Source organism: Ochotona princeps, chromosome 18 (assembly GCF_030435755.1).
Source record: "Ochotona princeps isolate mOchPri1 chromosome 18, mOchPri1.hap1, whole genome shotgun sequence".
NCBI classification, from domain to species: Eukaryota; Metazoa; Chordata; class Mammalia; order Lagomorpha; family Ochotonidae; genus Ochotona; species Ochotona princeps.
In genome coordinates, this window is record NC_080849.1 from 29,041,572 (window position 1) to 29,061,885 (window position 20,314).

Below are 20,314 nucleotides of genomic sequence, written 5' to 3' on the forward strand. Positions count from 1 at the left end.
GCAAGAGCTCCAATGACAGAGCTGCCCTGACTACAGCTGTGGAGGTTCCTGCAAGCACAGGGCATTATATAAACCAAGAAGCTACAGCAAATAAACATAACAGAGTCTCTAAACAGCACTGAATCAAGGCAGAAAAACCACGACAAAGCCCCAGTCCCTGGACATCACCACTTTGGGTAGCAAGTCAGTGGCCATTCCCTAGGAGTGTGGTCTCCAATTTTGGAAAGTTATCCTTATTTGGAAGAATATTGGACAATCCAACCCAAGAAAGTTCTGTTCCTTGGGCTTATTTTTACTAAACCAACTTGATGATATGTTTTAGGACTGCTAAACCCAGATATGATGAATAATTCTTGAAACTATTCGTAACAAAAAAAAAACATGATTTAAGAAGACTTAACCCTTTTCCTGGTGCTCTATTATGAACATAATTACATTAAGTGTGAATAACCAGCAGAAGTTTGGAGATCAACTGGGATTTGACTTTCAAAGAAATTCATACCAGTATAGTTAATACTCCTTTGATCATTTATCTTAAGAAAAAAAACACAAAGACACACCTTTTTCAAGGCAATAGTTCCTAAAACGTAAATTAATCATTTAGGCTTCCTTTATTATTTCACTCCATAGTAACTGACCAAATAGAGATTAAAATGTAGCAGTATATTCTAACCAGAATCATCCATGCCTCTGAGATGCTATTCTTAATGTCAGAATCAATAAGGCAAATGTAGGTAATGGTATGGAGTCACTGAAAAACCTGCACACTGGGCCCAAGATACAGGCCTCCTCACCATGGAGCAGGTAGACGTGTGCCCCATGTAACTCGTACAAAGGCCCATACTATATGTTTCCATTGGAGGAGTATGAACGAGGAAGGCAGTATCCTACATAAACAGTATACAAGTTATGAATAGGAAAACCAACACTGTGATGCTATAGGTTGAATCAATCATTTACTTTTCTATAACCCTACATGGACCCCTCCCCAAGTCCTGGGACGCTTTTGCAGCCATACTAATACTTTTTTTTTAATTGGAAAGGCAGAGACAGTGCATGCAAGAGAACATGCTCCTCCATGTGCCAAGGACACAGGGCGATCTCTCAACTGCTGATTTATTCCCCAAATGACTGCAACACTTGGTGTTGGCCCAGGCTAAAGCCAAGAACTGAACACTCAACCTGGGTTTCTCAGGTGGATGGCAGCGACCCAACTACTTGAGCCATCACCTGTTGCCTACTAGGGTGTCATGTAGCTTGAAGTTGGACTTGAGATCAGAGTTGGAACTCAAATCCAGACAGTCTGATATGGAATTTGGGCAGCTCAGGCAGCATTTGAACCACTTCATCAAACAACTCCAAGTTTATAACCTAGTATTCTATTTGACTATCAATGGTAACATCACAGCCCACAGATAATCTGAGTGACCATCAAGTATAGAGCCCAAAATATATAATTCCATAAGAAGTAACACGTAGTTTTTACTAAAAAGAAAACAGTGCTCACACATGTAAGAAAGCCACCAAATTATGTAAGCTTCAGTATGGCTTAACACATTGACTTCAACACACTGTGAACCCCAACTTTATGAAAGTATTCATTCACTTTAATAGATATGATTCTGTGTGCAATATCCACTTACAGTGGCTTAGCACACTCCACTTTTAATTTGCTGTTGTTGTTTTATTTACTTGGGAGGTAAAGAGACAAAGAGAGGAAAAGAGGGGGAGGCAGGGAAGGAAGGAGACAAGAAAAGAGAGAGAGAACGAGGAAGGGAGGAAAGGAGTTAGAGAGGAAGAGAAAGAGAGAGAGGCATACTTGGCAAATGCCCCAAACTGGGACTGGGCCAGGCCAAAGCTGAGAGCCACAAAGTCAATCCAGGCTTCCCACATGGTGGCAGGGACCCAAGAACCTACGCCATCATCTGCTGCCTCCCAGGGTACACACGAATGGGGAGTTAGAATGGGAGCTGGAACTCAGACCCAAGCACTCTGATATGGGATATTATTGTCCCAAGTAGCATCTTCATTGCTGCACCAAATACAGCTACCCCAACATAGTTTAAAGAAAAATTTATTAAGGGAAGAGATAAGAGCATGAAAACACTTAAATCAGAAACTGAAAACTGTAACACTATGACTCCCAGTTAAAGGACTAGAAGAAAACAAGCTTCTCTTCTGGGTCCCACTCCTCAGGAAAAGCCCATGTTCTCTGAGTCCCCATCTACCACATGGCAGATGGAGGGCTGGGCAGGGGGCTGCCGGCCGACACTGGGGCCACATTCCCCTCCACCAGTCCCTGGGAAACACAGCTGGGGGATGGAGGCTGGCTACCCGGGTCCCCCACTCTGGGTTCCCAGGCAGGAGCTGCTGAGCAAAGGGGTCATATTTACCAGGAGCCCTGTCCCTGCAGAGCTTGTCCTCTTTGTCCTCCCGCTCCAAAGTGCTGCTGGACGATGAGATGCTGGAGGCAGAGCAGTTGTCCCTCTCGTTCACCTCCTCGTTCTGCCTCTCTTTCTCACTGAGAGAGGCTTGTTCTTCCTGCTCCTGTGGCCGCTCCACCTCACTCTCTTCTTCTCCGCTTGGGGCAGTGGCTATGTCCTGGCTGTCTTTATCGACAATCTGTCCCACGTTGACTGCTGGTCCCCGCTTGGCGGCTGGTTTGGCTTCAGGATAGCAAGCACTTGCTGGTAGAGACAATGACAGAGATTATATACTGACAAAAGGGATTTCTCAGGTGGCAATGGAAAGGGATGTGAGACTGATTGTTCTGTGCCATTCTTGAGTGGGCAGAAGTCTAGGACAGTGGCTAAGAGTCCTGAGTCATGGTTATTTATTCCAATGCTAATTGATGCATCCTGGGGGAAGGGACTGTTCCAAGTCAGCTGACCTTAGGATATTAAGATAAAGTAGGGATTCTGGTGCAATCAAGAGAGACTAAATGCAAAAAGCTTTCTGGTTAGCTACTGCAAAGGAAGGCAAGATGTTACAAGTTTAGGAAGGATCTATATCACTGTGGGCTTGCAGACAGAGGGTGCCACATGACAAGGGATGCAGGTGGCCTACTGAAGCCCCTGACCAAAGGTGCACACAAATGGAGGTCCTCAGTTCTGTAAGCTTAAAGACCCAGATTCCTGCCAACACCCTAAATTAGCCCTAATCTCGATTTCAGCCTCAGGACCCCACGGCCAAGAATCCAGTATAGCCATAAGGGATGTCTGACCCATGGCAACTGTTGAGTCTGTGGGTGGGCATTTCAATGGCTATCTCCTGCTTAAATCTGTTACACAGCAATAGGAAACTAACACCTGAAACCCATGCCCCTTCAGGGAAAGACAGACTGACCCATCACCCACCATGAATCAAAGTGACAAGCAGTAACAGCTTCCTGTTTTTGGAAATTAGTGGCTGAACCCATGAGTTCCATCACCCTTTGGTTGAAGCATCATGTTTGCTCACCAAAGGAAGATAGTGAAAGAGTCATTAGAAGTTAGAAGAATCATTCACAGGCACAGAAATTACTATTAATTAAGACTTAAAATCCAGGGCAGAAGCAGAGGTATAATGCTCAAGCTCTCATTCAGAAACATTTCCAGGGATCACGGGAATGGCAGGATGTGGCTGATGCATGTGTTTGCTGCTCAAAGCTCTCACTTGTGAGCTGGGGATTGACAACAAAATGAAAAGAACAGAAGCTCTGAGCCAACTGCCACACACATCAACTAGAGGAGGACAGGTGACTCCTAAGGGGATTCTCCTCAGGTGGACAAAGCCATGCTACTAGAGCCCTGGCTGTGGGCTCTGATAGCGCATGTGCTCAGATCCTAGGCAAAGAGGGTCAAAAGCAAAACCAAATCCAGGTAGAATCTGCACACAGGAGGAAACTATCTGAGACCCATCCAGCTCCTACAGGAACAAGCAGCTCAAAGGGTAATGAGGGGCGGGAATGAGGTACCTTTCTGGCTCAGGCTATGGGGAAGAAGTTTGACAATGAACTCTGGACAGCCAGCCCCTCTGGTGGCCTTGGCATTGGCACTTCAATGGGGAGAGGAAGATTCAGGTTTCATAGAGTAGGTAGCTGCCTTCAGCTTCCCAGCTGAGACTCCTACCAGGACCAACTGGGTCCATTTCCACCACCTCCCCTTATCTGATTCAGGCTGTGGTCCTCTGAGAACCAGGTTTTTCTCCCCCAGATCCTTCAGTTGTCCTGTAGGTAGGAATGGGGGATAGGAGATGGGCCTCCTCCTGGAGCACATCCTGAGCATCTTCTGCTGGAGACCAGAGCCCCAAGGAAGGGGGACTGGTTCAGAGGCTCTCTGTTGCTCAGCTGTTGTCCCCAGAGCGAAGGCTTCAGGTCCCTGGCAGTACTACCAGATGACTATTTCCAGGCAGAGATGCCCCGGCTGGCAGCAGCAGGAGGAAGCCAAGGGCACACGCCTGAGAACCACAGGCACGCCCTGCGCTTTGGCTTAACAGCAGAAACTGGGCTGGGCTCTGGGAAAGAGGAAACTTGCCCTTCAGAAAAAAAGTTCCTTTGGTGAGGGAGGAATTTTTATGGTAATTTCTTTTTCATCTGCTAATAGCCTATTTAGCAAAGGGAGACAAAACCCCATTTGGTTTCACAAGCAGGGCGAAAGCAGACCAGCAGCCTGGTGCTGTGGTGGTGTCCCCATTTGGTTGACAGAAAGCACATGTTTTTGCATACATTCCCTTCAGACTGCCACATCAAAAAAGCAAATGTGCTTCCAGCAGCCTTGCACGTGGCAGACACTGAAGCTTTAACTGGTGAGCAGATGGGAAATGCTACCTCCTGGTGGCTCAATCTCGGAGGATGAGAAGGGGTGGGCTGCTGCCATAGCCTGTGCCTCCTCACTCTCTCAGTGGTCTGTGCAGGTGGAATAGTGGGGACCCCTGACCCATGGTTTGACTTCTGTGCCATAGCCTGCTCTCTGCTTGTCCAGAGCCCAGTGTATGCAGACACTGACTCAGCTCCCCGGACAGGTGTGGTAACAGAAGCAAGTTCTGGAAAAGCCATGCAGTCTCAGAAATGCAGAGTACAGTCTTACCCTGACATGTTTGGGTTTCACCACGAAATCAGGCATGATTTCAATTCCCATTTCAAACTCCTGGGGTAGTCTCCTTCCTCTTCCTGTCATGGCCCACCAGACCTCCAACACTACCCCCTTCCCAGAATGCATGTCTGAGGCAAACCTGCAGCAGCCTTCACAGTACACAGACTATGAGGAGCCACACACATCCAAGTCAAGCAAAAGAACAAAGAATAAAGGTGAGGGGGGAAAAAGGTGCACACACTGCTGTGAGCTTATCCCTGATCACCTCTATGCTAGATGTATCAAGAATCATAAACATAATGTGTGCACCTGCCTCAGGGAGCTCAGCACTTGGCTAAGGACATAAACATATTACCTATGGGTGTGTGATGCTATTTTGTGGCTCAGCAAGCTAAGCCACTGCCTGTGACACCAGCATCCTACATCGGAGTGCTAGTTTAAGCTGCTCTGCTTCCAATTCAGCTCCCTGCTAATGTGTCTTAAAAGGCAATAGAAGATGGCTCCAGAGATTGGAACCGTGCCAAACACATGGGAAAACTGGATGGAGTTTTAGGCTCCTGGCTTCGCCAGGATAGCCATGGTAATTGCAGCCATTAGGGGGAATAAGTCAGTGAATGGGAGATCTCTTTCTCCATCTCGTCCTTGCACAGGGTAAGACACCCCATGTAGATACTGGAGACAAAGGCAGTGGTTCCTGCAGAGCATAGCCAGGACCCTCCCACATCCTGTTCACGGTCTTCCCTCAGAGAGAGAGAGCATCCCCAGCTCATACAATGTCTCAGGAAGCACTGGGATGGTCCTGACACTCCACACAGGGTTCTGGAACACCCTTGGCTCCCTAGCCTCCTATTTGGTCATCAGGAGCCCTCACCCAACCTCCCCTCACCCAGCCATGCTTTATAAGTCACTGTCCCTAAGCCTCATGAAATCACCAGGGAGCAAGAGGAACCTTGTCAACTTGCAGGAAAGTTCTATGGAGAACCTAGGGTCTTGGTCACCACCCAGGGATGAAAACATTTCCAACTTCTGACTATCACCAATCCCGGTGTATAAGGGCCATTCCTCAGATGTCAGTGGTAAAAGACACCTTTACTCATGAGACAACCAGCTCAGCTCCAGCACCATGACGCTGGCACAGTATCCCAGAAGAAAGTTATGGGCTCTGTACCAGTGGTGGTGCCCAGCTACCAGTGGGCACAGGGAAAGCCCAGTCTCTCTGCTTCTACCACACACAGTGGCCTGGCACAGTATGGCAATGGTCTTTGGCAAGCCCTGGGAAGCGACAGAAGTCTCTGTGCTGAAATGACATGTAAGAAGAAAAGGAATAGAATGGGAGGAGACTGTGGCCATGAGAATGTCCTGGAAACAGGCAAGTACACACATAAGGAGCACAGGTGTGTCAGAGGGCATGGGAGATGCCCGGTGCAGCTGGCACCTTGAGGGCACTGGGAGACCACATGGTCTGTGAACTGTATTGGAAGGTTCCTGGTGGGTGATGACCAACCTTAGGAGCAAAGTTCAAAGAAGAAAAGACTGCCAATCTAGCAAGTCAGGGAGCAGAGAAGAGGGTTAACCCAAGGAGGCACAGGGCAAGGGACCTGAGCAGTGAACCATCCAATGAGACAGGACCTGTGGTCGCATTGGAGCAAGCAGGAGGCCATGTGGTGGTGATGACCATCAAGGTGAGCTCGTCCTTGGCTCCCTTAGACAGAAGGAGGACACAAAGATCGGCCTGAGCCTACTGGGCCATGCCAGCTAGGAAGGGAACTGCAAGAGGAATGCTGGCCAGGTGTCAAGAGGCCCTTCTCTCTGTGGGGGTGGGAGGGGGCTGTGTGAATTTTGCAAATGAAGGGAGGACATGATTAGGAAGGCCTGGCAGCATTAAAGGCATCCCAATCTGGGATCTGTCTTCTTGGCCCGTAGCCTGAGACAGCAGACAGACGGCTCTCAGCATCGCCAGAATACACTTAGCAAAGATGAGAAAAATGCACTTGGCTGGAACCTGCACTGACCTGACTCAGAGGGCTTTGATGGAGATCTTAAAGGTCAGGAGAGGGAGACTATGAAAGGAGAAGTAATGCCAACACTACATTGTTTGCAAGGATATGATGACAGATAATTCATGTAAAATGCAAGCAATAATAGGAAGAAAGGGAACCAGGCACCAGGGTGTCAACTTCCTGTGGGGAGGGCCCATCATGAGACCCCGGTCATGACAATGAAACAGCTCTCAGGAAAGCCAGAGGGACCAGGGCACCGAGATAGGAAACCAGCAACATGGGTCCTTCCAGAAAGAATGACAACTCCAGGATCTTCCCTGAAGAAACACAGGTTGTAGAAAGGGAGGCAAGTGGGCTTCTGACGCAGCCAGCGTGGCCCTGTCCCAAAGTAGGTGATGCAAACACTCTCTCTTCCCACCTCTCCTCTTTGTCCCTCCAAAGCCCAACAATCCCTCAAAACCTCAGCACACTCAGCAGACCTGCTGATAAGTCACTGTGCTTCCTAGCACACCTTCGGGTACCTCCTATACACAGTGAGGGGCTAGGGGCCTTACGACACGTCCTGTTTGGCTCCCACAACCTTAAGATGAAATAAAGGGCAATGCATGTTCCCATGTGTGCAATGAGGAAACAGGCTCAGAGAGCTTCAGGAACCTGCTCAGGGCCACACAGCAGACTTGATAACTCAGCTGCTCCCTCAGTCCACTCTAACTCTGTACCTAGTAGGCTGACATTTACAAAGAACACCTCTTGCAAGTGTTGAGTGCCTGTTGGTCAGGGGAGCCAGGTGGAGGGCAAGAGGGTCTGGACTATCTCTATCTCTTCTCCCTTTAGGCAGGCCCCCAGCTAGACAAGGATGATGGGTCACTATTTCAGTTCCATGGTTTCCTTCAGCTCGCTACATCTCTTAGCAAGTCCCCATTACCCATCACGTTCCTGTAACCATAGCAATAGGAACAGTGTGCCCAGTTTCTCATGCCTACCATCTCTAGGTGCTTTGCCACCCTCTGATGATTCCATGACCTCCCATACACCTCTGAAAACAATCACTGTGCCAAGGCATGTTAAGTTCCCTCTGAGGATGTACCATTTGGTTCCAAGAGGACTTCAATGACACACAGCGTCAAGCCAACAGAGCTGGGATTTGAACCGATATTGGCCTGCCTGGAAAACTCAGCTGTTTATCACACTGCTATACTGTGTGGTGGGTGACTTAAGCCACATGCACGCACATAATCATTCCTGAGCACAACAGCATATGGCAATCACCAACATTTCAATTCTGCTTTCACCATGCCTCTGCTAGCAGAAGCGACAGCATCCAACTGGCATCTCATCACGAGACTTTTCTTTGAAGAGATAAAATGCTGATAGAAAGATCTGAACTTCTCAAGTCTTTGGGCAATTCAATTGATCTCAATCTTTGGTAGTGTCTGGGTGACTTTGCCAGCTCTCATGAAACCAAGGGGGTGGGCCTGCCAGTTCTATAATAGCTGCAAACAATGTGGATTCCAGGGACCTCCCCGGCTCAGAACTAATAACTAACACCATCAACTTTTAGGCTGGATGTTTCATCACATCAATCTGAAAAAGGTCCCCAGAGAAAAAACTCACAACTTGGAAAAGTCTTCAGACTCTGCCTTTGGTGTAGGGCCAGGACTTGCTAAGCTGCTCACTCACATCAACTCTTGATTCCAGCACATTTGGAGTGAAGATCTCCTTGCTGAGGGAAGCAGTTTGTGCATCGCAGGATATTGACTAACATTGTGGATTTTATTCACTAGAGGCCAATGGTACCAAGAAGTCCCCTACCCCCATCCCCCTACCACAACAGCCCAAATGTCTCCAGATACTGCTAGATGTCTCCCGCAGGGCAAAACCATGCCTGGTTCATCTACGGGTATGGTTTCATCAGGGTGCATGCAAATCCAACTATTCAGGCTTTATCCTAAAACCATATTATCACCTGCAAAGCATTAATTCAAATAGTCAGATAAATGTGAATATCCTAAAAACTAAGCCCTGCCTTGTCCACATATTGTAGAGTTAGATGTTTCAAACTGGTTCAGGCCTGTATGCTTATTGCATCCTATGATGAAAACAACACATGGCCAAAATTATCGGTCAAGTCCTTCTGGAAGGTGTCATTTTATAAGGATCCCACAACTACCCTATACAGTTCTAACAAAGCTTTCCTTTCCTTTCAGTGGACCCCTGTGGAAAGCACTAGACTCCAGTCACAGGTTGTGTCTCCCTGAATACAAATCCTCAAAACCTAAAATACTTTTTGATGTAACAAGTTTTTTTGTTCTATGAAAGGTATAGTGGAATCAGAAAGGGCTCAAGAGGAACAGACAGTTCCAGGAGACACAACCACTTGAGGTAACTGTCGGACAAGATCCCAAGCACCCCTGAAATGACAATGTCCACTCTCCCATGTCATGTCTCAGATAATGCTTCTGAGTTCACTTGGTTTAACATGTAACTGCCTACCTTCCCTGCAGCCTCATATAGAACCAAAAAGATGAAGCCAATTTCAGGTGTTCTATTTTATGCTATTAAAGAAAATGAAAAGTAGTTTAAGATCATTGCATCATTTATTGCTGTGTCATTATCCTGATCCAAACCAAATGATCTAAAGAAAAAAAAAAATCAACCCTAGGTGAGCTTGCTTCTATATCTTTTCTAAGGTCATTTAGATGGGTTTTATTTTTCATTTAAATGGCATCAAACAGTATCTGCTCTAAATGCAAATATCCATCTGTGCCTGGTAAAGCTAATGGAACTACTCGTCTAATGGGATGCTCATTTCCTTACAAGCACAGAGAAGAAGGTGAGGTTTTCATTAAGCATGAAGACCTTAATTCATTCCATCCTGCAGTGATTTCCAAGAGCCCGTTCAGCTCTTGGCACACCAATGGTGTGAGAACAAAAACTGTTATACGGCAGAAGGAATATCCTAGCATCAGGAAAGATAATACTGAATCGTAATACCTGGCAAATAAAATTGACTGTGCTTGAGCTCATTTTGGGTCAGTGCACTGTTTTCAAGTTTAACAGAATATAGTTACTTTTAATTAGATATTCAAATGTGATCAGCAGCTAAAAGCATTCATTCCTAAATACTTAAGACAAAATTATGGGCCAGGTGCTGTGCTATGTGCAGGAAATTCAGAGATGTAAAAATATCTCCCCTGAAATATTTTTCAGGTGAAAGTAATCTATTAAACCAAAGCCAAAACACACTGCAAGAACGTAACAACTAACATCTCAAGAAAATAGAAGCTCCTCCTGCCAATACATTCTGACCAAGCTCAAGCGGAACAACTGGCCCGCAATTGGGGTGACTAGAAAGTTAACCCTTTCTCACCTATAGTTGATCAATGATACAGGTTTCCACTTAGTCAACATCGTGGTTTATCTGCCCTCATTAGCAAGCTAACTCACAGAGAGAGGGGGAGCTGAAATTGGAGTAAACTGCACTTAAAACAGGATTTACAAGGGACCAGAAGTTTATGTTCCATCTCAAATCATAGTTGAAATCCTAACTTCCAACCTTTGTGAGGTTATTAGTCATAGGAGCCAGGCCCTCATGAATGGGATTAGTGTCCCTTATAAGAAATTGTAGAGTATTCTAGCTTTCTACCATGTAGAAAGAATGAAGCAAGGCAGCATCATCTATGGCCCAGTAAACAGATCCTAAATATGACATCAACTGTGTTGGCACCTTGATCTTGACTCAAAAATCATCAGAAATAAATGTTCTGAGGTATCTAGTTCATAGTATTGAGCTACTTCCTCCTAAATGGGTAAATACAAGAAGGACAGCTGAGTATGTACCTTAACCATCAATTTGCTAAGAATCACCCTTTGAATGTTTTCCATGTATTAGCTATAGATCAGATTCTTGGAACAAAAACACCCAAATATATCAAGACTGTTTTCTGCAGAAGTTCCCTCTCTTATTAGGTCAGTATCGTATATCTTGTCCTTATAGAGTGGTATATACAAAGATGGGTCTCTTTCCTGTTTGTTCATTCACCAACTCACAAGCCATTGATTGAAAACTTCTTTTCCTCCTAGCACTCAGGAGTACCAAGGTGTCCTTGAATCTGGCCCTTTCCTGGAGGATCATGCTGAAGAGCGGTGGTGGTGGGGTAGGGGATACTCGTATCCCAGACAGTGAGGAGTGTCACGTAACCCAACAAAGAACAGGAGGCAAGGAGACACGGGAAAGGAATTAGAGCAGGATTCAGTAAGAGTCCAGTAGGCCCCCAGTGCAGAAGAGCTCTCCAAACATACTGACATGCCCAGAACAACACGGCACTGTTCAGATACAAAACATGGTTTGTTATGACTGGAACATAATAAGTAGGGGGTGTTTGTGATGATCAAACACACAGGAACCAGCTAACGAAGCACCTCAGGTGTCATGTAAAGTCAAAACTTACATTGTAGATGAGAGAGAGACACTGAAGGATTTTAAAAACAAAACACGGGTTCAGCGTGGTGGCACAAAGGCTAATCCTCCACCCTGTTTCATGCTCCAGCTGCTGTACTTCCAATCTGTCTCTCTGCTTATCATCTAGGAAAGCAGTGGAGGATGGTTTCTGTCTTCCAATTTCAGATCAGCTCAGCTCTGCCTATTGTGGCCATTTGGGGAGTGAATCAACAGATGAAGACCTTCTCTCTTTCTCTCTATATAAAATCTGCTTTTAAAATAAAAATAAATGCATCTTAAAGCGGAAAAACAACGTGCATGTGTGATTTTTTTTTTTTTTTGCTTGAGTTGCTGCAAAGAATGCAGAACAAATTCCTATGGGAAGCAATTAAAATGGTCCAGAAGGGAGATGGCTAAGACATCGGTGGCAGAGAGGGAGGAAGGGAGAGAAGAGGTTACTCAAGAGAAAGGAGCATGACAAATATTTGGGGTTGACTGATATGGGATGGACACTGAGGGAGGAGTGAAAAATTGCACCCATCCTTCTGACTGAAGAGACTGGGTTGATAGAGATGTCCCTGCCCAGATGAGGACTGGAAGGAACAAACAGGTTTGGAGGCAGGGGGATTTGCATGTGAGCAATGTGATACCCCCATATGAACAGCCCCAAAACTGGCCCCTGACAAATCTGAAGTACCCAAGGGTCTTCTATGGGGACATGTGAGGAAGTGGAGCACTCACCATTCTGGAGCTACAGGCGTACCAGTTTTCAGCATAGCAGATATAGGTAAAAAAAATTTTTTTAAGGATTTATTTATTTTTGGGCCCGGCGGCGTGGCCTAGCGGCTAAAGTCCTCGCCTTGAACGCACCGGGATCCCATATGGGCGCCGGTTCTAATCCCGGCAGCTCCACTTCCCATCCAGATCCCTGCCTGTGGCCTGGGAAAGCAGTCGAGGACGGCCCAAAGCTTTGGGACCCTGCACCCGCATGGGAGACCCGGAAGAGTCCTAGTTCCCGGCTTTCGATTGGCGCGCACTGGCCGTTGTGGTCACTTGGGGAGTGAATCATTGGACGGAAGATCTTTCTGTCTCTCCTTTCTGTATATCTGACTTTGTAATAAAAATAAATAAATCTTTTTTTTTTTAAAGATTTTATTGTTATTGGAAAGCCGGATATACAGAGAGGAGGAGAGACAGAGAGGAAGATCTTCCATTCGATGATTCACTCCCCAAGTGAGCTGCAACGGGCCAGTGCGCGCCGATCCGAAGCCAGGAACTAGGAAACTCTTCCGGGTCTCCCACGCGGGTGCAGGGTCCCAAAGCTTTGGGCCGTCCTCGACTGCTTTCCCAGGCCACAAGCAGGGAGCTGGATGGGAAGTGGAGCTGCCGGGATTAGAACCGGCGCCCAAATGGGATCCTGGCGCGTTCAAGGCGAGGGCTTTAGCTACTAGGCCACACCGCCGGCCCGGATACAGGTAAAAATTACAAGAGTTGGTGCAATAGCACAAGACAGGAAGATGGGCGTGGAAAGAGAAGATGGGGTAGGGGACTTTGGAAAAGTCCACCATTTAGAAGATAGGCAGAAAAGGCAGTAAAGAATATTGCAACAAAAAGATAGAAACTCAATGAGAAAATCACAACAACGGGAAAGACAAGTATGTTTGACCTGGAGATCATCTAGAGGAAGCAGGGAGGCTGGAGCCAGAAGGTCAACTCCTGGAACCTTCCAGGGTAAGAGATGACAGTGACTTCTCAGAGAAGTTTTAGCTTCTAAGCTTCTCCAGAGGCATGCCAGGTAGGAGGCTGGTGAGATGCTGTACAGTGTCCCTGGGTCCAGAAGGTCTTGGGAGAGCATAGTTTTAGGACCTAGAAATCCAGATGGGCCTAACTGACCACACTGCTCATGCTGTATCACTGTGTACATATGTGCTAGAGGAACCAAAGGCAAACTGCTGATGCCTAAGGGGACGGGAGAGGATCAGAGATGGTAGAGGTGTAAGGTCCTTGATGCTCTTTCTTTTTAAAAATAAGAACAAAGAAGCTAACTGCTTCTCAAATAATGTTTTAGTTACATTAAAGAAGCTCTAGGATACAAATCTGATGGTAATGGCTAAAAACCATTATAATCTAATGCTGTGAAATGGTTCTCCACCAGTTTCCTATGCCTCTCTGCAATCCTGCTAGCAGAGGTACAAACAGAATTTGTTGTTTCTTCCTAATGACACGCACATAGCAACTAGCCCTGGAAGAGGGAGCTAGTGCCTCTCTTTGGGGGCAAATGGCTTATCACCCACTTTAAGAGAGTCTTCCTTCTGTACGAAGAGCAGGCATGCTAACTACCTGTTATAAAAGATGTGTGGCTACTAACCTCAGGGTTCCTCATCTCAGTTCTTCATGGGATCTGTACAGATTACACTGGGCACTGTTTCACACTGCTGTGGGAAGTGGAACGGGGGGAAATAGCACGAGCGCTGATATTCAGCACAGCATCAGCTCCTATTACTGCTATGAGTAATAAAGTCATTTATCTCTGGCCCAGGAGTTTCACATCTTTCCCACATATCTATGCAACTGTGGTGGGCTCCTTATTAATTCACACCATTCACGGTTCTCGGAACCTACCAGCTGTCTGTGAAATTGTCGTTCTGACTGTATACTGCTCTCCCTTTCCTGAACTTTCCCAATGCCATTCTGTGCCTTGTCTTGAGGTTTATATTTCATTTACATCCAAAGGACTCAAGACTGTTGAATGTGTCAAAACATGAGGCAATAAAGCAAGCCACAGGCAACCATCATTCTTCACAGGGAAGAAAAGAAGTATTTTTCTTCTTCCATTTTGAGAGACTAAGAAGCAACATGGCAGAAAAATCCAGTGATTTTTTTAAAGGGTCTCAATAAAGTTCCACAGAAGGTGTGGGAGAGAGAAAGTTTTGAGTATAGTTTCTGAGAGATTTTGTCTAACAAACAAAATGGCATCAAATAGCAGCCGTCAGGTGAGTATGGGGATGTGGGGGCAGTCCTGAGTCATAGTAGCACAAGGAGTCTACTTTCCTGCCAATTCATGACACACTGGATGGGAAGTGTCCAAAAGTTTTATGTGAGGGACCCAGGAGACATGCCTCTTATGACTGATGACTGTCCACTGCCACCATACCAGCTGGAACAGTGCATTTCTGACTTCAGCCACATGGACTAGGTAACATGGGAGAATGCCTACACCTGAAGGAGACTCAAACATGGTACCCAAGAAAAGTGACAAAAAGGCTCACTCAATAACAGCAGCCAAGATGAAGAAGGGATGTCCACAGGAACCTGGCCACCTAAAACCCTGAACATTTTATGATTGCTTGTCTATACTTTCTGTCTAGGTTTGAAGGCTGAGAAGCTAGAGGACCTGTCGTACATGCCAGTACTTGGAATGCTTGGGACTGAGAGAGGAAATACGAGTGCATGGTTGTCAGTAATTTCTCTAACTGTTGTGAGGTAAATGCCAGAGTTGTCAGAAAAGGACTCTGTAGACCATGTTTCATATCCTAAAGGCAAAACAACAAGACAGCTAGAAATCTGAGGCCAGCGTCATGGCACAGTGGGTTAAGCCATAGTTTAGGGTGTCAACATCCCATCTGAAGCACTAGCTTGCATCCCAGCTGCTCTGCTTCTCAGCCAGTTCCTTGCTAATAAGCCTGAAAAAACAATGGATGATGGTCCAAGTAATTGGACCCCCTGCTACCCCTATGGAAGATGAGGATGCAGTACTTGGTTTCTGGATTCAGTATGAGCCAGCTCTGGTTGTTGCAGCTATTTGGGGGAATGAATAAGCAATAAATTATATATTTTTTTCTCTCTGTTTCTCTTTGCCACTTTACACTTCAAATAAATAAATCTTTTTTTAAAAAAAAAAAGGCAGAAATGCCTAGTAATCTCATTTAGATAAGAACAGAAAAAAATCCCCACCCCCCAGCCCACTGTTCAACATGTTTGCTCCTGACATAAAACCAGTGTTGTCTGGCAAGGTCTGTTACCAAAAAAAAAGGTGGGGTGGGGGGTGCCAAACTAATAATTACAAGATAACCAACACTTGATGCCTTCATGGCAAGGCTAGTGGGCAAAAGCCACTCAACCATCTCCACAGCAGCCACCCTACACCAGGAAAGTGTTTCTCTCCCCCTGGCCTCCAAAGGGCTCCATCCGAGCACAGGAGTTAGCAATCAGGGCACACAGTTCTAGCTGCCCAGGGAAGGCATTTTCTACTCTGAGACATCCCGCACGAGCATCATCAAGAGCTGCTTTTCAAATGAGCGACTGCTCACATATTTGCCACGAAAGACATCTCATTGACGTACAGTTACACTGCAGGTTACCTGGTGACATGGACTCTGCTGATGAATACATAGGCTATTATTAGTTTTAATCATCAGAGCAACTTTATTAAGGGTCATACTGAAGAGCTCCAGCCCAGAAAGAACACTATTTCATATTGTCATAACCATGTGCTTCTTGAGTCACTCGTACATTTTAAAAAATAGGAAATAAACTGATTATGGAAATTCCTGAAGTGCTATCAAAGTAAAGAAAATATATCAAAAGTGACCTACGCTTTGGGCCAAGTGCTCAAGTGGTTACAGCACAGTGCAGATGGGAGCACAGGGTATGTCTTTTTCTCAGTTGAGTCCTGTAGTTTTACAAAGAAAAAACACTCAAACCATCACCACTAAGTCCAGGCAGTATTGGGACACACATCTGCTGTGAGCCACAAAAGGGCCAGATGGAAAAATAATTCAAGTGCACGCTGACTTGGTGGTGGGGGTAGTGGCATCATTTATACAAAAGTTGCAGCAGATTGAGATGGGAAAGTTGTTGGCTGAAATCACACTAGATGGCACATAATGCTATTGGTATTCAACCATTAGCCTTTCTTTTAAAAAATTTAGTAAGAGGAAAAAAAAAATCCCCCCCCTCCATAATTTGGTTTCAAAAGTTCTCCAGAATCTGAGTGAAGAGTTGAAATAAAAGAACCCATAAAATGATATTTAAGCCTGTGGTCTCTACATGTAGTTTTAAAAAAACCTTCATAAATAATTAATATTGCAAAAAATATCATATGTAGATGTTGAGGTTTTTGCACCCAACTCGTCTTTTTAAATTCTATTTTTCCCATGATCTTTCTGGCATCCACTCAAGTCAATCATTCACTTATCCTTTTCTGGTAGGAATGAGTGATTCTGAACTGTAGCCTTGCAGATCCTGAAAAGGTTAGCACAGGGATGATGAGCTTGACTACAGGTGCGGTGCATCTGAGACCAGGATGAGAGCCGAACACTGCCCTCACCTCCCAGGGTGGGGCCGAGCAGATCTGAAGCTGATCTGAGCCTCCTCAGTAAAATGTTAACAGAGACCTCTTCCTGACCCATGCATCCAGCATGTCAAGGCATCCAACAGTGGCTTCTGGGAGGAAGGGGCTGAGCACGTCAGGACACGGAAGACAAATAGGGAAAAGCAAGCCAGGACCTGGCACATGGGGACCACACAGTGCCAGGTGTTTGGTGCTGGGAAGACATCTGGATGTGTGATCATGTTTTTTATTCTTCCTCCAGATGTTTGGGTAAATAGCAGGGATAAGCAAGAAGTTAACTTTGAACAATGGAAAATGGGACTCAGTAAAAGTCATATGCTGTTAACTGGTTGCTAGCAAGATGTTTCAAAGAACAGCAAATCAAGCTGGTATGCTTCTGTCATACCAATTTGGCACAAAGAACCCCCAACTAGAAGCCTCGGCAGACCTGTTTGAGACCAGAGCCTTATAGAATGTCTTTTTTCCCCCCTACCATTATCATTCTTGATTTTACAAATCAGCTACTATTAGGACATGAAGTTAAGCATATTTGTTTGTTCCAATTACTGAACAGATGAACAGCTGCTCTAGAGCCCTAAAGAGCCACTGCTTCTGCACCTCCCCAGAAGGGCAAGCATCGCCTCATGTTACTTTAATGTGTAATTGTATGCAAACGCAAGCCCACTGTCTCTCAGATGCAGACCATCCTTACTATTTGATTCCTGTGTCTAAAAGAATATGCTTGCTTGCTATTTGTCTCTCTCAAGGTCTTCTGAAATAACTTTTCCCTTCCCCCTAATGCATACTGTACACACAAAGCAAACATTTTCAGTATTCTCATCAGATTTTAAATGCCCTGCCTTTCTGATTAGATGAAACAGTCTTAAGTCCGAATATCACCGGATTGAATCCTGGAGGAACCATCTTCGGAAGTCAGATATCCAGCAGTTTAAAACTGTAAGGACAAGCAATATCGGTAGATGCCGACTGTTCACTGGCAGAATATCACAAATTAGACAAAACATTCTTTAAACCCTGGAAATGCCACTGAGAGCTCAAAAGTCCCAAGAATTAGGGCTGAATCACGCCTTCAAGGGGGTATTTCCCATACAGCTTGTAGAAACATCACACAGTGCAGATAAAGCAATAAGGGCAGGGATTGGAAAGGATGCGGCTGTTACAGAACAGTCTGTTTTCCTGCTTCCTTGCATTTGCAGACCGACATTACTCATCTGTGACCGAACCATTTGCTTGGGGCGGTCTTGCTCAGCTCAGGGAACAGGGGGTCACTGGACATGAAGGAAAGCTGCAAGGATGCCAGCCCTCTCTTGCAGAACGGACCCTGAGCTCAGGCAGCCAGCAAAGTACTGGATAGACAGTGGGCGTTCCATTACATCCAATCCTGCCGAGGTCACAGAGGGCTGCCTTGCTAGGTTCAAGTTTATGCCATATTTAGTCAGCCCTCCCAGAGCTGGCCACATCTCCATCAGGCTATAAGCCCTAACATTGGATTAACCCAGACACAGTTAGGGACAGGGTTAATCAACACGTTATGAGGTGCCTATATCACACACCATCCTCCCTGTCAAAGGGAAAGAAAATGGTCCCTTGGTGCACCCAGCAATCAGGGTGATAGCTGATGCTCAAGGCTGCATAGAAAACATCATTGCTTTTCTCCACATAAAGCTAAGGCGACAGAATTCCACCAGGGAGCTTCTCTTGTCTGCACATAAGCAGGGACACACACCCAGCCATGCACCAGTAATTTTTACTCCTTTTTGTTTTCTTCTTAATTTCTATTTTCACTAAATTCATATTTCCTTGACTTGTTCTAATTAATTTAATTCTCCATTAGTTTAATTTAAACCAGGCCAATAGTTCCCATTGGGTAAGAATTAAAAACAAAAAATTGGTCACTTGGTTGAACAGATCCACATATCTAAATGACAGTACTGAATGAATAGCCTGGTATTCAGGATCAAATGTCACAGTCAGCGTTAATTTGTATATTCTCCCTTTACAATAATCAGGTATGCACAGCCTTGATAAAATGTTTTGCTTTAACACAGGAGGCTAGGAAGACATCTAGTGTACTCACGACACGGCTGGCTGCAGCCATCCCCTGCAACTTACCTGGAGTTACTGCCTCGGTATTTGCAGGTTGGAAGAAGGCCAGGATGTAAAGCCACCCCTCTCCCCTCTACGCCCACCACACTCACCTTGGGGATGCTGAGGTGATCCAGGGGAGGACAATGGCACTGGATGAGCCTCCTGTGAGTCCGCAGATGAAGGGCTATGGCTCAGAGGGGCAGAGGAGGCAGGAGCTGCTGGGGAGGTCAGGTCCAAGGAGAGGTCAGCTCTGGCCCGGCTTGCACTCCGGCTTCTCAGCTCCTTCTCGTGTGCCTCAGCTGCCAACTGCTCCAAGTATTTGTATCTGAAAGTTAAATTCCAAAGGGTTTCCGTAAAAAGCCAGAGGAGCCCGTGGCCGATGCTTGTTTATGGATGAAACACCTGCAGAGTGAGCTGGCTTCCTGATGCACAGAGAACAGCACAGGGCCAACGGGAGGGTCAGCCTGCCAAACACACCCAGCGAAGCCAAGATGCTAATGATTAAAAGCCCTGCATCATTCAGAACCAAACACATTGGGAGCAATGGCAACATCACACAGTCCCCAGATCCTGGCTCATAGCTACAGAATCCTCCTTTGCTGTTTCAGGAAACATGTGTACAAATCAGCAACGCAGCAATAATGACCCTCTGAAAGCCCCCCAGGGACAGCTGAGCACCAAGCCCCTCCGAACTTGTGGCTGTGCAACGGGAGGATGTCACTGCGTGGTGGAAAGAAACAATGTCCCCCAAATACCAAAAAGGGGTTATTTGGATGGAGGCCTCTCGGAATTTCTGAACCTGCTTCAACGCTAACAGCAATGCAAGTGGAATTCACTTTGTTCTCCGAGCGTCGGCCATGGAAACTTTTTTATATTCTAAAATATTTCTGAGTAGGACTCAGACATCCAATAGCTTGGACCTGACGTCACATATAGTTTATTCATCAAAGTCAGTTTAAAAGAACAAAGATACATCTGTTTTGCATTTCAGGCAGGCAGAGCCCACTAACTGTTTATTAAGACCAGCTACCAATCATATTCCTCATAGTACACTTTATAGATCAGACCAAAATAACTTTGAAATCTGTGCCTCTTCCAGATGTCTGCTAATTTTACTCACCATTATTTGTGCAGAAATAAATTTACAAATTCAGCTGTAGCAGGTTTTGACTGTCTTACCCACCGCTGAACTTGGAAACAGCTGCTTCAAAACCCTGACTCCACAGCCATCTGAATTCATGGCTTTTGTCCATCCCAAACGGCATGCTGCCCCATGCCCCAGCCTCTAAGGACCCCACTCACCCAGTCACTGGACAGGGTGCTCACACAGAGAGGAGAAAGGCAAAACAAACGCAAATTT

The 20,314-nt window shown here is 45.9% G+C and overlaps 1 protein-coding gene across 3 annotated transcripts in view; it reads right to left on the reverse strand.

Moving 5' to 3' along the window:
• The window catches only part of FHOD3 (formin homology 2 domain containing 3), a 434,575-nt gene that overhangs the window by 61,208 nt on the left and 353,053 nt on the right, over positions 1-20,314 (reverse strand). For all 3 annotated transcript variants that reach the window (XM_058676902.1, XM_058676901.1, XM_058676900.1), the window contains 2 exons: positions 19,065-19,279; positions 2,394-2,687 (listed from right to left, as the gene is read on the reverse strand). In XM_058676902.1, coding sequence (XP_058532885.1) covers positions 2,394-2,687; positions 19,065-19,279 — 509 coding nt within the window. The remainder of the gene's footprint in view (positions 1-2,393; positions 2,688-19,064; positions 19,280-20,314) is intronic.